The 13410-nt window shown below is 44.6% G+C and overlaps 1 protein-coding gene across 2 annotated transcripts in view; it reads right to left on the bottom strand.

Annotated features, from left to right (window-relative positions):
• PPP4R3A (protein phosphatase 4 regulatory subunit 3A) overlaps positions 1-9375 on the bottom strand; it is a 70219-nt gene extending 60844 nt beyond the window's left edge. For both annotated transcript variants that reach the window (XM_034768543.1, XM_034768544.1), the window contains exon 1: positions 8177-9375. In XM_034768543.1, the coding sequence (XP_034624434.1) occupies positions 8177-8318 (142 nt within the window). In that variant the 5' untranslated portion in view covers positions 8319-9375. The remainder of the gene's footprint in view (positions 1-8176) is intronic.
• Positions 9376-13410: the final 4035 nt, after the last annotated feature.

Genomic DNA, 13410 nt, shown 5'->3' with positions numbered 1-13410 from the left:
GGTGCAAACTTACAATTTGACAGTAATGGATCACAAATCCCAGTGATGATTGAACCTGGTGATAGTTTAAACAAAAAGAGCTCTCATGAGCTTGTAGCAGCTTCCATCACTTCACACTGATTAAACAGACATACTAGGCTTTAGAGCAGGGGTAGGCAACCTATGGCACGCGTGCCAAAGGCAGCACGCAAGCCGATTTTCAGTGGCACTCACACTGCCTGGGTCCTGGCCACTGGTCCAGGGGGCTCTGCATTTTAATTTAATTTTAAATGAAGCTTCTTAAACATTTTTAAAACCTTATTTACTTTATAGACAACAATAGTTTAGTTCTATATTATAAACTTCTAGAAAGAGACCTTCTAAAAACGTTAAAATGTATTACTGGCATGCAATTCACTTAAATTAGAGTGAATAAATGAAGGCTCGGCACACCACTTCTGAAAGGTTGCCGACCCCTGCTTTAGAGTGACACAATCAGACTTGGAAACAACTTCCAAAGGGGATGGTGGAACTGAAAGCCACTAGAAATCATCAAGCTATGTGTCTTGATGAATGCCTTTTGGACAAATTCTATAGATACTGGATTCCTGAAAAAAGTCAAGGGAATATGCAAGATGACCTTGTGCATGTGATTACTTCTATGACTGACAAGACAGCATACAGAATGTGGAAAAAATTATTCAAAACAAATACTTAAGACAATAAAGTCTTTGCCTATGTCTGACATAACCTCCTTCCAGGCTCATCCTTCCAGACTATCAAAAAGATCAGGCTTTATACCCCTTTTCTACTGTTATCACAAATCTTGCTTTCTTCTATTCTGTACCTGATGCTTGCAACAGCCTTCTAATGTCTATTTGTCAAGGCTCCAAACTCACGATTCAACTCACTCCTACTCATTTATGCAGTATCACCTAACAAAAGTATGCATTTTCACACTTTTTAGAGACTCAAAACATTTAAACCACACATCTTGTTGTAAGAATGAATAAATGAGTTCTCTGTAATCCATGACCTCCCTCAATTCCACTCCACCTAGGAAATATGATGGACTTGTGAGGATTCTGTAACGGGCCTGACATTCCAGATAGTTACTCAAGTTAATAAACTACTCTAGTAGTTAAGTCAATAAGACTACTCGTGATAAAAAACACTACTTATATACATAAGCTTTTGCAGGATAAGGCTTCCAAACAGTAAGCTCTTTGGAGGGAGGAACCTGAAGCACATTTGTGGATAGTAAAAATAGTAAATAATAGTTAGGTATGGTAGTGATAATAGAAACATTAACAATGTCAACCTTCATTTAATAGGTCAGATTGCAGCTAATAAAATGTCTTGTTTTTAACTACATAAATTCTCCACTCAAAATACTGGATTCCAGTCCTGGTCTTTTGAATAGTATACTTAAAAACATTTTAAAAAATTGTTTTGTTGGGTTTAATCAATCTTGTTAGACATGTCTAATAAATTTGTAAAATATACCTTCCATTTCTTGGGGCTATCCTAGGCTATGTGTATCCTACAGCTTTTGTCAGCATAACTTATGCTGCTCAGGGGTGTAAATAAACCACTTCCCTGAGTGACATAAGTTACTCTGACATGAGCACTGGTGTGGACAGCGCTATGTCGGTGGGAGAAGCACAGCTATTGCCTAGGGCAGAGGTGGTTTTATTATGTTGACAGGAGAGCTCTCTGTTGTCGGCATACAGTCTCTTCACCAGAAACACTGCATTGTTGTACGTGTAGACAAGCCCCTAAGAATACTTTCCAAGACTTTATCCACACTACTTTTTGAAAATGGTTATAGCCTGTAAAGCACATTTTTTAAAATGTTATCAGGATTCCATGTTCACTAATGACTCCATATGAAGTTTGCTCATTTTTCTAAACATTTTTTCGAACTGCCTGCCCTGAAAACTCATCTTAAAACTTCAGAATCAAGCTGCATTTTTTACATAACCACAAGAAAAAAATTCTGCAGGCCAAATGATGCACTAAGTGACATCTATACAAACCCATTTAATGAGTTTATGTGGGCATCACTGAAGGAAGACAGCAGGGTTACCTGTGGAGAGGAGAGTAAGATTTAGTCTACCGAACCTCTAGTACTGGGAGTTGTATGCGAGATGGAAAGAACCCAGCTCAGGGCAGCTTTGCAGAAGTGGGTCTAGTGGGAATGGTTTGATTCACAAAACAAAACAATTCTGATAGGGAAGCGAGCAAGAATAACTACAAAACTCCACAATAGCATATTGAGAGTTACTGTTTAGGGAAGAAACATACTTTAAATATGTTAAGCCAGTGGTTCTCAGTGTCCTTCTTTGTGTTTTGAAAGGGAGGCTGGAGGTGGCACTTGGGGATGCATGCTTTTCCCACAACCCTAAAAATTAGCTGGATGCTTCAGCTACCAGTGACCAGCAATGAAAATTAGTTAACAACGCAATTCACACTACTCAACTATTAGTGCAGACTGCCTGCAGACTTGGGAAAATACTTCATCATTAACATAAGCAAAAGTGGCAATGTTTTCTTCACAACAATGGAGGGCCTTTTTTTTTTTTTAAAATGAGAACTTCAATTTAGGAGCATAATGCCGGAGGAAAGTGTGCGCAAAAGGCGGATTCTGCAGTAAAGTCTGTTATAGAATTCATGTAGCTCTGTCTATAATAAGCTCTCTTATAAGGGGTCCACACAATGACAGGAGAACAAACTACAGTGCATACACGACTTTCCTTGAGAGACTATTTCACAGTCTAATAGATGTGTTAACGTTTTCCATCTTAAACGTTTCTTTTAATTTCAACCCATCACTCCCAGTTTTACCCAAAAGGACTGAAGTGTGTTACCACAGAATTATTTAATTTTTATTTCCCAGTCAATAGTGGTACCACAACCCAAATTTCTCAGCTGTTCAATTGGTTTCTGAGGCAAGATGAAACCTTACAGCAGCAGTTCTCAATCAGGGAACCGCGAGCCCTTTCTGGGGGGCCACAGGGCCTCATGGCTGAAACCTGGTACCCCAAGCCCTAGTGCCCCCATGTAGGGCAGAAATCAGGAGCCCTAGTGCCCCACTGGTCTGAAGCCTGGAGCCCCGGTGCCCCACTGGTCTGAAGCCAGGAGCAGCGCGGGACTGAAGCTGGGAGCAGCATGGGGTTGAAGCCAGGAGCCCTGGCGCACACACACACACCCCTGGTCTGAAGCCGGGAGCGGTGGGGGAGTCCCAAGGCCCTCCCCCCCCAAGTCTGAGGCCAGGAGTAGCACGGGGCTGAAGTCCCAAGCCCTGGCGCCCCCCGTGGGCAGAAGCAGAGTCCATGTGCAGAGTGTGTGCGTGGGGGGGGGGGTGCTGCCTCCCCCAAACTGCAGTGCCTTACCCAGAGTGGAGCTGTCCCGGGGGCAGCTCCCCCTGCCCTTCCGCCAGTCCTCCTCAGGCCCCGTACTCTGGCCAGATCATAGGTGGGAAGCCGAGCCAGGTAATGCGGGACAGATGCTCCTCTGCTTGGTGGTGCCATGGAGAGGGCAGCCATGGCATTCCCATCTGCTACTGGTGTTTGGGGTTGCGGCTGCTCCTCAGGTCCCAGTCCCCTTTGACTGCTCATGCAACCGGTAAGAGCTGCCCAGGCAGGGGGACCTGACTCCAGGGAAGCAGAGCCCTAAGAAAACAGCCACCACAAGGGGAGCACTCCTAGCATGCAGCCCCTAATTACCTCTCTCTCTTCACCCTTAGCTACCCCCCTGCCTGCACTCAGCCCCTAGCTTCCCCTCTCCCTGCACTGCAAGTGGTTTTCAAACTTTTTAAGCTGAGTCCCTCCTTTGGGTTATATTTTTTGGTTGCATCCCCCCCCCACAACCCAGACAGGCTGGGTGACCTCCTGAGGTGAGTCGGGGGTGGAGGTGGCACTCCCTCTCTGGACCCCACTCTGCAGAGCTGGCCCTTGCTCCACCCCAAAGAAAACAGAAGTCAAACTATGCCTATGCCCAAGGGTCCTCCCCCCAGCCCGGAGCCCCGAGTTCCCCCACCCACACTGGGCATTTGAGTTTCTATAGCATGTTGAGGGGGAGGCCTCAGAAAGAAAAAGGTTGAGAACCCTGCCTTACAGAGCCACATAAGATCTCTTTGTGGCTAGTAAAAAAATCACCCTTTAAGCCTTCAGGGCAGGTAGATCAGCACCACTAACGGGCATTACCATGCACTCCAGTCATGGTCTACAGACAAATCAGTTCAATGATTAGCGGCAATCAAAACAGCATTAGGATATACAGAGAATGGGATTGGGTGGGGAGAGAGAAAAAAAAAAATCAGCTCCTCCAGAGTGAGTACCAAACTTTCCTGGGCAAGTGCCATCAACTTTAGCAGATTCCTAAACTTTACTTTAAAAAAATAGTTTCAAGCCATTGTGATAAAAAAAAAAAAAAAAAAAAAAAAAAAAAACCCTTCCAAATGGGGAGGAAGTATAAGTCAAATCAGTGATGTCTTCCTAATTGTGCTGAGAGATAGCAGCAGTGCCACCATTGCTTTTTGGGGCAAAGTAGCTTCCTGCCTCTGTAACGGGGCAGAGGAGACCTGTCTGCTGCAACTGTTTGGCAGGTAGGTAGAGACCGGTATTTGTGGGAGGACTGGCACAGAATTAATTAGGATTCAGAATTCAGCAACCTGGAAGCTAGGGTCTTCAGGCACAAGCAGCAGGGAGGTGTTGCCCAGAAGACGATGAGGCAGAAGAGGAAGCATGGCTTGGTAATCAGTGTATTCTGACAAGGCAAATAAGCATAGTCCTTATACTAGTAAGTGCCTGATAATTTTCTCAATCCCTAAGATAGAAAATATTTGTATCATTACGTGAATGGTATACTCTCATCTGGAATATTGCTTTCAGTTCTGGACACCTTACCTCAAAAAAGAAAACAACAAAAATAAAAGGTTCAGAAACAAGCAATGAAAATTATTTAAAAGCATAGAAAGGTTGTCATATGAAGAATAGGACTGTTTAGGTAATGGAAGTGACAAAGGAGGATAGGATACAGTTATTTATAAAAATGAATAATAAAAAGAGTAGACAATAAAGGAGTGCCTAATTTCCAACAGAAATACAAGGGGTCATGCAGTGAAACTAAAAGGCATCAAGTTTAGAATTGACTGTGATACACTTTTTTCCTCAAAAAAAAAGCAAACCAACATGTGGAACTTATTGCCACTTAGGTATTATTAAGGGAAAGAATTTTGCAGGATCCAAATAAAGGACTAGACATTTACACAGATAACGACAAGAACATTCAGTTACAGTAGATGGGATTTTGAACAATTAGGAGATATAAACCCTCATTATTTAGGGCATAAGCCATCCTATAACTGGGTACAGTAAGAGATTTCCTGTATTAAACAGGTTATTCTCAGTTGTCTACACCAGGGATTCTTGAACTTACTTGACATTTCTGGCCACCATCAAAAACAGGACACTTGACACATCATGGACCACTGACCTGATCTGGTATGATAATTTTCCTATGTTCCATCTATTGGAAGTGGTTATAGTGTCCTAACAGGCCACAGATAAAAATTGACTATTGGTTGCATTCTCCCTTAGAGAATTCTGAAACCTAAATTGGTCTATTAGCTTGTGTGTAAACCATTAAATAAGGTCCCAAATAAGAGGAAGTTGAGTCCTGACCCCAAACTGTAGGAGGAAACAGTTTGGAGGCAGAAGACACCATGATGGAAAGGGGAGGAATGGTCAAGGAAAGGAGATGAAAGAACTACACAGGGATGCGAAGACGTGTGGAACACTAGTAGGGTGTCCAGTACTTGTTAATTTTGATCCTTACATTTAACAAAGCAATTCAACAGAAAAGCTGAAGGGTAATTGAAAGAAGGAGAAACAAGGGACTTGAGCCCTATAAAAGGCATTAATGCATTTGAAGTATAACAATCTGGCGTCACTGTTTTTTTTTGTTTGGGGGTGTGTGTGTGTGTGTGTGTGTGTGTGTATATGTGTGTGTGTGTGAATTACAAACATTTCATACAATACACCAAATGTTTTTTTTAAATTTCATTGCATACAAATTTGCCTTCAAAACTTTCTTGGCCACTGACTTCTGACACTGAGAAAAAACTGAATATTAATCTGATAAGGTAAAGTGACAAGAATAAGAAAACAAACAATTACTAGAGGGCATGTTTGCATAAAAGGATTGATATATTAGCCTCAGTGATCAAAAAACGTAAGTTTCTGAAGAGCATTTTATTATCTAATAATCCTATAAACTGTACATGCTAAATAAACTATTATGTTAATTTCAGTTATTCAATTTTTAAAAATATTAATTTCCTGAATATTTTTAAAAATATGGATAATCTTTAAAATTCAATAACTCCTAGATAAACCTTAAAGCAACACTTACAATACTTCATACTTCCACTGATTTCAGTGGGATTTGCATATGAAGATTGATGTTGGTAGTTTATTTGCTGTAAATGAGCTTGTTTAAATCTATAAAAGAAAGTGGAAGTCTGTGTAGCCTGAACCGACAGCTCGACAATCAGATTACAACCTGCAGCATTTTATACTCAAAAATTCTACCCACATCATTATATTTTTAAAATATCACCACTATATTTGTTTTTTAAATGTCACTCTTTCATTTGATGTTTCAGTTGTACTTTACTCATTTGTTCAGCTCTTGAAAGCTGTCCTGGTGGTGGTGAGTGCTATAATTATACCATTGTAAAATAAGCCAGTTTACAAAGGTGATTCGCCCCCTCGCACCTCCCACCCCCACTATGCTCCCTTTCACCCTTAAATTCAATAGTAGAGGTCCATTGCCATCTTAAGGAGTTCATCTTACATAAGAAATAAGACATGCTGTAAAGAATGGGGAGAACAGTCTTGATATTTTCTTTCGTAAAATCAATTACATATTTGGTTTTCATAATTTATTAATAATTTAGCAATTTAAAAGACTCAAATCAATGTAATTAGCATTTAAACGTTTTTGATAACCAATTTTCTAAATTTGATTCCTACTATATCAATTTAGGATTTCCTTATAATGCACGTTCTCAGAACTTTCCTCAACAATGACTGACTAAGTAAGTGACCTCAATGAAGTTTTCTATCATTCAGTATCAGCAAAAGGAAAGCCAAATAACATGAGGAAGAGGGGAAATTACAATCAATTGTAGACAGCAATCTGCAAGAATGATCCACCCTAACCAGACGTAAGATAAAAAGCCTGGAAATAGCTAAGGTCAGAAAAACATCACCAAATATGCAACTATATGGTTAAATGAGATATGACAGACTTCATTCACACTACTAGTGTTAAATAAAGCCAGATATACTTCAAAGTTAATCCACAGTAACTACAGCAACCATTAACTAATTGATCAAATAATCATGGATAGTTCACTACATTATGGTAGTTTTTTTGTAAGATCTGTAGAGAAACATGCTTGCAATGTGAGGAAAAACAAGTGATATGCTTTGTTTTAAGTGAATTTATTATTTAAGGGGTAATTCTAAAGCAGTTTTAGTAGGAGTGCAGAACACTCTAGCTGCTTAAAATATATCCTGACAATATTGTTTTGTTCTTTGTACAGTCTTGAAATCAACAATTTTATGAAGTGTGGATATACATAAAGTATTTAAAAGTGTTTTAAATGATGTTTAAGAGTGAAAAATATATTTGAAACCCAATTACTGAGAGCTGAATAGGTTTAGACACTACATTGAAAGAATTTTAAAATATTTTATGTTCAACAAATATAATTCAAATTGTGAGCAGTTTATTTAATTTGGGGGTTATCAATTATTTGAAGAAGAGATCGCAAGTAGTATTTGTGGCAAAGATCATTTTGGAGGGCCAAGAAGCAGGATACTGGTGTGTAATATAGTGTGTACAATGTGGACTAAGTGTATTTGGTACGCATCATTATGTCTGTGTGTCCAATATGCACAAAGTCTGTACCTGATGGGTAGGAGAGTTCTGTCCTAATCGTCCAACCCTGTCCCTTGGCCTAACAAGAGTTAACCATATTTGCTGCCTCCCCCATTTCAGAATTGCATACAAATTATGCCGATAGTGTCATGGAACAGATATACAAAGCCAGTTCCCCTCTTTCTTTTTTAGGTGTATTGGGAAAAGAAGACTACCAATACCTGGCAGGCTCTCACACACTTACCATCGCTCTCTGCCCTGACAAGCAGGGACATGCCCTTCAGCCTCTCCACGTAGCCAGAGGACACATGTCCGGTGCCCCGATCATCCCACTGGCGGTCTTCATTCAGCGTGTAAACTTTCACCCTCCGCCGGGTGTCTGTCATCCTGTCGCCTGCCACACCACAGCCACCACCCTGGCCTGTGACACCTGAAGAAACAGGAGGTTGGTGGGGGGCTAGGCCCCCCTCAAAGGAGCGGAGCAGGAAAGAGGGTAGCAGTCCACACAGACACCCCGGATCTCTCTTTATTCTTCACTGCTGGGGCAGTCTCCTCCTCATCCCCAATATTTGGAGACACAGCAGAGTGCTGGGGAAGGGGGTGGTTGGTGGAAAGCTATTTACGAGGCGTGCTAGAAGACCAAGGAGGTGTTATTCAGGAGGGAAAGCCTAGGGAGCAGTTGGGCTGCCGGGGGTAAAGGGACAGGCCGAAGGGGCAGCGTGGGGAGGGAGCAGAGGTATTAGCGGAGGGATGGTGAAGGAGAGGTAAGAGAGGATGGGAGAGGAAAGATGGCTATGGAGACTAGAAGTGGGTGGGGGGAAAGCAGGGGGAAAGGGTGGCAGGGGATGGGGCTTGCAGAGCAGGGGTGCCAGGCGAGGGGTGAGCCGGGAGGACAGTGTGCTGGCCGGGGAAGGGGACAGGAAGAAACTAGATCCGCAGAGGGGACAAGGGGTGGTGGCAGATCGGCGGTAAGGGGGAGGGAGCGGGGTCAGTTCACCCCCTGCCCAGCGCTCGGCTCTATTGTGCGGGCGCTGCCCAGGCCCGACGCCCCCTCGCTCGCAGTTCGTCCGTGCGGGGGATAGAGGCGGCGCGGCTCGTGGGCGGCCAGCGGGCGCTGCCTGTCCCGGGCGGGGTGCGAAGGTGGCCGGGCTCAGCGCCCCGTCTTCCCCATGGGCTCGCGGCAAATTCACTCCCAGCCCGGCTCCGCCGCCATATTCTTCTTCCTCCTCCTCCCGCTACTGCTGCGGCTCAGCCCCGGCTCCTCGGCCCGCTCCGCTAGTCCGGCCGGCTCCGCTCCGGGCGCCCGGCAGGCAAGGCCCTTCCCGGGCGGGCGGGCTGGCTGGCTAAGGCGCGGCGAGGCCCGTCCGTCTCCCACTGGCTCTGTCTCCGCCTCAGTCACTGCGCGGCCGCCATCTTGGTTTCACCTCTCACTGGAGGCGCGGGGTCTCCCAGCCAGCGGCGGCACGGGCCGCCCGCCAGCATTTAAAGGGCCAGCAGCAGCGATGGGCTCAGGGAGCGGATGGGGTTGTTAGGGGGGAGAGCAGCGCCTGCCTGTGTCACCCAGGCGCTTCCGTCACCAAACTGTGTGCACCCCCCAGGTAGCACCCTACCTTGAAACACACAGCAGCCCACTCATCAGCAGGCCATAGCTTGAAGGGCAAGGGTAGCACCCCTCACCATGAAGCACCCCACTGATTATTGTGGCACTCCACCCGCGACCCCACAGCACCCTGGGGTGCCAGGGCCCAGCTCTACAATGCAGCACCCCACTGATCACTACACAGCACCTAAGGGTGTAAAAGAACGGTACCCCACAGCACCACTGGCTGAAAAGGCAGAAGCCCATTGCCCAGCACCCCCACATCACTGCACACCACTCCCACTCTTTATGGTGCAGCCCCCCTGGGTACTAGGGTACCACCCCCACCCTTCACAGTGTATTTCAACCTGGGGTGTGAGAGCAGTAGCCCTACCCACAGCACCCTACCTTTGAGCCAAAGGGTGGCACCCATGCAGCACCCCACATAACAGTGGGTATGCAGGAGGACCAAATAACCATAACAAATAATATTTCACTTATTTTGCAGTGTTTCATTTCGGCATCACAGGGCAGGAGCCATTCATTAACCCAAAGCTCAGTGTGTATAATGACAGGTTTCAGAGTAGCAGCTGTGTTAGTTTGTATCTGCAAAAAGAACAGGAGTACTTGGGGCACCTTATATGCATCCGAAGAAGTGGGCTGTAGCCCACGAAAGCTTATGCTCTAATAAATTTGTTAGTCTCTAAGGTGCCCCAAGTACTCCTGTTCTTTTTAGTGTGTATAATGACACTAATGGTATAGTGCTGGGAAATACTTTACCCTCCCCCAGCCTGGCCCTATATTAGAGGAACTACCAAAGTGATGTAAAATCACCTTTGTTTCACTACCTCTGCTTGGGTCCAGATTCAGGAGTAACAACACATTGGGCCTTAAGACTTTAAATTCATTCTGAAGTTATCAACAATGGTGAGAGAGAGTGCCGGTGTGATGAGCTCCTGCCCACCCTTTGTTGGTCTCAAAGCCAGGGCCGGCTCCAGGCACCAACTTGGCAAGCAGCTGCTTGGGGCGGCCGCTCCGCAGAGGGGCAGTACATCCAGGTATTCGGCGGATGGTCCCTCACTCCCGCTGGGAGCAAAGGACCTCCCGCCGAATTGCTGGCGCAGATCGCCATCGCGGCTTTTTTTTTTTTTTTTTTGGCTGCTTGGGGCGGCCAAAACCCTGGAGCCGGCCCTGCTCAAAGCAGGCTGCTGTATGGTATAAGAGCTACATCTTATGAGTTGTACAGTAGCTGTTGGCTTCCTTAGGGATATCAAATATGAAGTCTAACCCAGAGGTGTCAAATACATGGATCACAGTGGCAAGATCCACCCCTTCCTCAGAGATGAGGAGTCTTCTGGCCATTCAAAGATAGTGAAAATCATTCCTTGCCCCAAAATGCGGGTCCAGGAGCAGTGGGGAGGAGCCCAGCATGAACCCAGGCTTTGTTCTACCTTGACAACTGGTGATCAGATGTCCTTAGTTGAACAGGAAGTGTGAGTTCCAAGAAGTTTCTAACCTCCCTTTTTTCCCTGATCTGAGTCCCACATTCTCCTCATCAGTTTGCTCACATTTTGTCCAGCAAAGCTGGAGTGATCCTGCTGCAAAGGCATCTTTTCAGGAGGCTCCCTGAATGGTACAGAAAGTTAAACAGCTTCTGGTAGAACGGCTGTTGGATTCACCAAACAGAGATGCAATCCAACAATTACAGTAACAAACAGACGCTGTTGATTCTCTGCTGCTGTCAACATCAGAGCATATGTCTGAGATTTTTTTTGAAGGCTGCATCAAAATTGAAAACAATACGCAAAAACACTAGAGCTTTGGGGACCTTATAGGCCCATCACTGTACTGGGAGAGCGTCTTGCAAGACACATTCTAGCTACACATGGGAGCTCAATGTATTTTATTTTTTTATGAAATGGATGTTTGTATTTATTAATAAAATGCATTTTGCTGGGTCTAATGTGCCACAATCTCCCCAATTAACAGTTATTCATGAGGAGGTATCCAATCACCACTATTTCCACATCACTGTCATACATTTTTGTTTGGCCTTTTATAGCTAACCACAAAATTTATATCCATATGTGAACTCTTCCAAAGTCCAGTTGTGGACATTTAGTTAGGGCCCACCTCTAGGTTTCAGCAGGGATCCAATTGTGGATTAGAGCTGGCTGTGACGATATCTCCATCTACACTATGAAGACAAAAGCAACAGAGGGTCCTGTGGCACCTTTAAGACTAACAGAAGTATTGGAGCATAAGCTTTCGTGGGTAAAAACCTCACTTCTTTAGATGCATCTGAAGAAGTGAGGTTTTTACCCTCGAAAGCTTATGCTCCAATACTTGTTAGTCTTAAAGATGCCACAGGACCCTCTGTTGCTTTTGACAGATTCAGACTAACACGGCTACCCCTCTGATACTTGACTATGAAGACAAGCATGTTAAAAAAGCGTCCATAGTATGGCTGAAATTGTACTAGAGACACAGTTGTGCCATAGTTCTCTTGACTAGTGAATATAACGTGTTATTGGTGTTTTGAGAACCATGTGTTGTGGATCTGTGCCCAGGGGAAATCCTGGAGCAGGTGCACAGAAATGCACACTACCTATAAATGCGTAGGCCATCCCTGAAGGCACTTGTGTAGCCAGGTGTGGCACTGGAGGGGAGTTCCACCTTACTTCCCCTGATTAGTCATCAATAAGATCTGGGCAAGGAAAAGCCAACACAAACTAACAAAATAGTATGTGTACATCCCCTTTTAATAAGGTTTCAGGACAGGCACAATTACATGAAACAATGCATAACGTCCTCACCCTGGTTCAGAGCTCTCACACGAAGTATTAGAATCTAGTCAGACTAGTCTCCTGAAACACAAATCGCCACCTGCTGCAACCAACATAACTTCTACTTCCTTCTCTCTTGCCCAGCTTCCTGTTTAAATAGCCAATCCCCATGGCAGGGCAGGGCTTCCTTAATTACACCCTGGCTATCCACCTTCTATAACCTCCACTTTGATAGAAGGCTTGAAGCCCGCACAATGCCACAAGTATACAGGGATAGTCTGGGAGGCACTGGGGCCAGTCTAACCAAAGATGTGCTACTTCATCACCTGTCCCAAGCACCCTCTGTCAACAGGGCTTCTGTACAGAATCCTGGCTGGAATTTGAAGTTGCTTTCCGCCAAAGGAAAATCTGAGGGAGAGCAGTGGTTATTTGCAATTTGCACCCCTTTGTGGCCATGGGAATAAATGTGGACCCCAGGTTTATTTTGTGTTTTTTTTTGTTTCAGTTTTTGGCAATTACAGAATGGTATGCTCAACCAGGCTCCATGTGGAGTCTATAACCTTTAATTTCTTAACTTTTGTCTTAAGTTTCTTTATACCAGACTCTGTTGGGTTTTTTTTTAAAAAATCACCCTTCCTGAGTCTGTGTCACTGCATTGTCTACTCTCACATTTGTTTTTTAGTGATGCCTCAGCTCCCAGATTCATGTGATTACATGAGAATCTGAATTTTATAACAAGTTTCTAGCCCTCGTGATAGCAGAGAAAAGCTCAAAAATGTGACTAAAGACCATCAGAGACCAGCAGAGGAGCTAGCAAACAGGGGAGTTTTGCAAGGGAGTTCTCCAGGTGAAGGAGAAGCAACTATATGACCCTTGGGGTGAGTTTGTTGTCTCTTAGTTTGTTTTTGAGTGCTTTCTGCTTGCCTGAAGCCTACAGTGTGGTCTGTTTGGGGGGTGGGGGGAGGGCGTGGCTGAGCCTAGTGGCCTGTTAGGCAAGGCTGAGAATTACTTAATGAGGCTTTGATCTGTAATCCCTTTAGGATCTGTTAACCAGGGAGTGGGGCTACTCAGGGAAAACAGGGGGTTAAAATGCCAGCTCCTAAGTGACCAAAG

This window comes from Trachemys scripta, chromosome 4, assembly GCF_013100865.1.
Source record: "Trachemys scripta elegans isolate TJP31775 chromosome 4, CAS_Tse_1.0, whole genome shotgun sequence".
NCBI lineage: Eukaryota > Metazoa > Chordata > Testudines > Emydidae > Trachemys > Trachemys scripta.
Note: the sequence above shows the minus strand (reverse complement) of the source record. Positions and strands in the feature narration are given on the sequence as shown.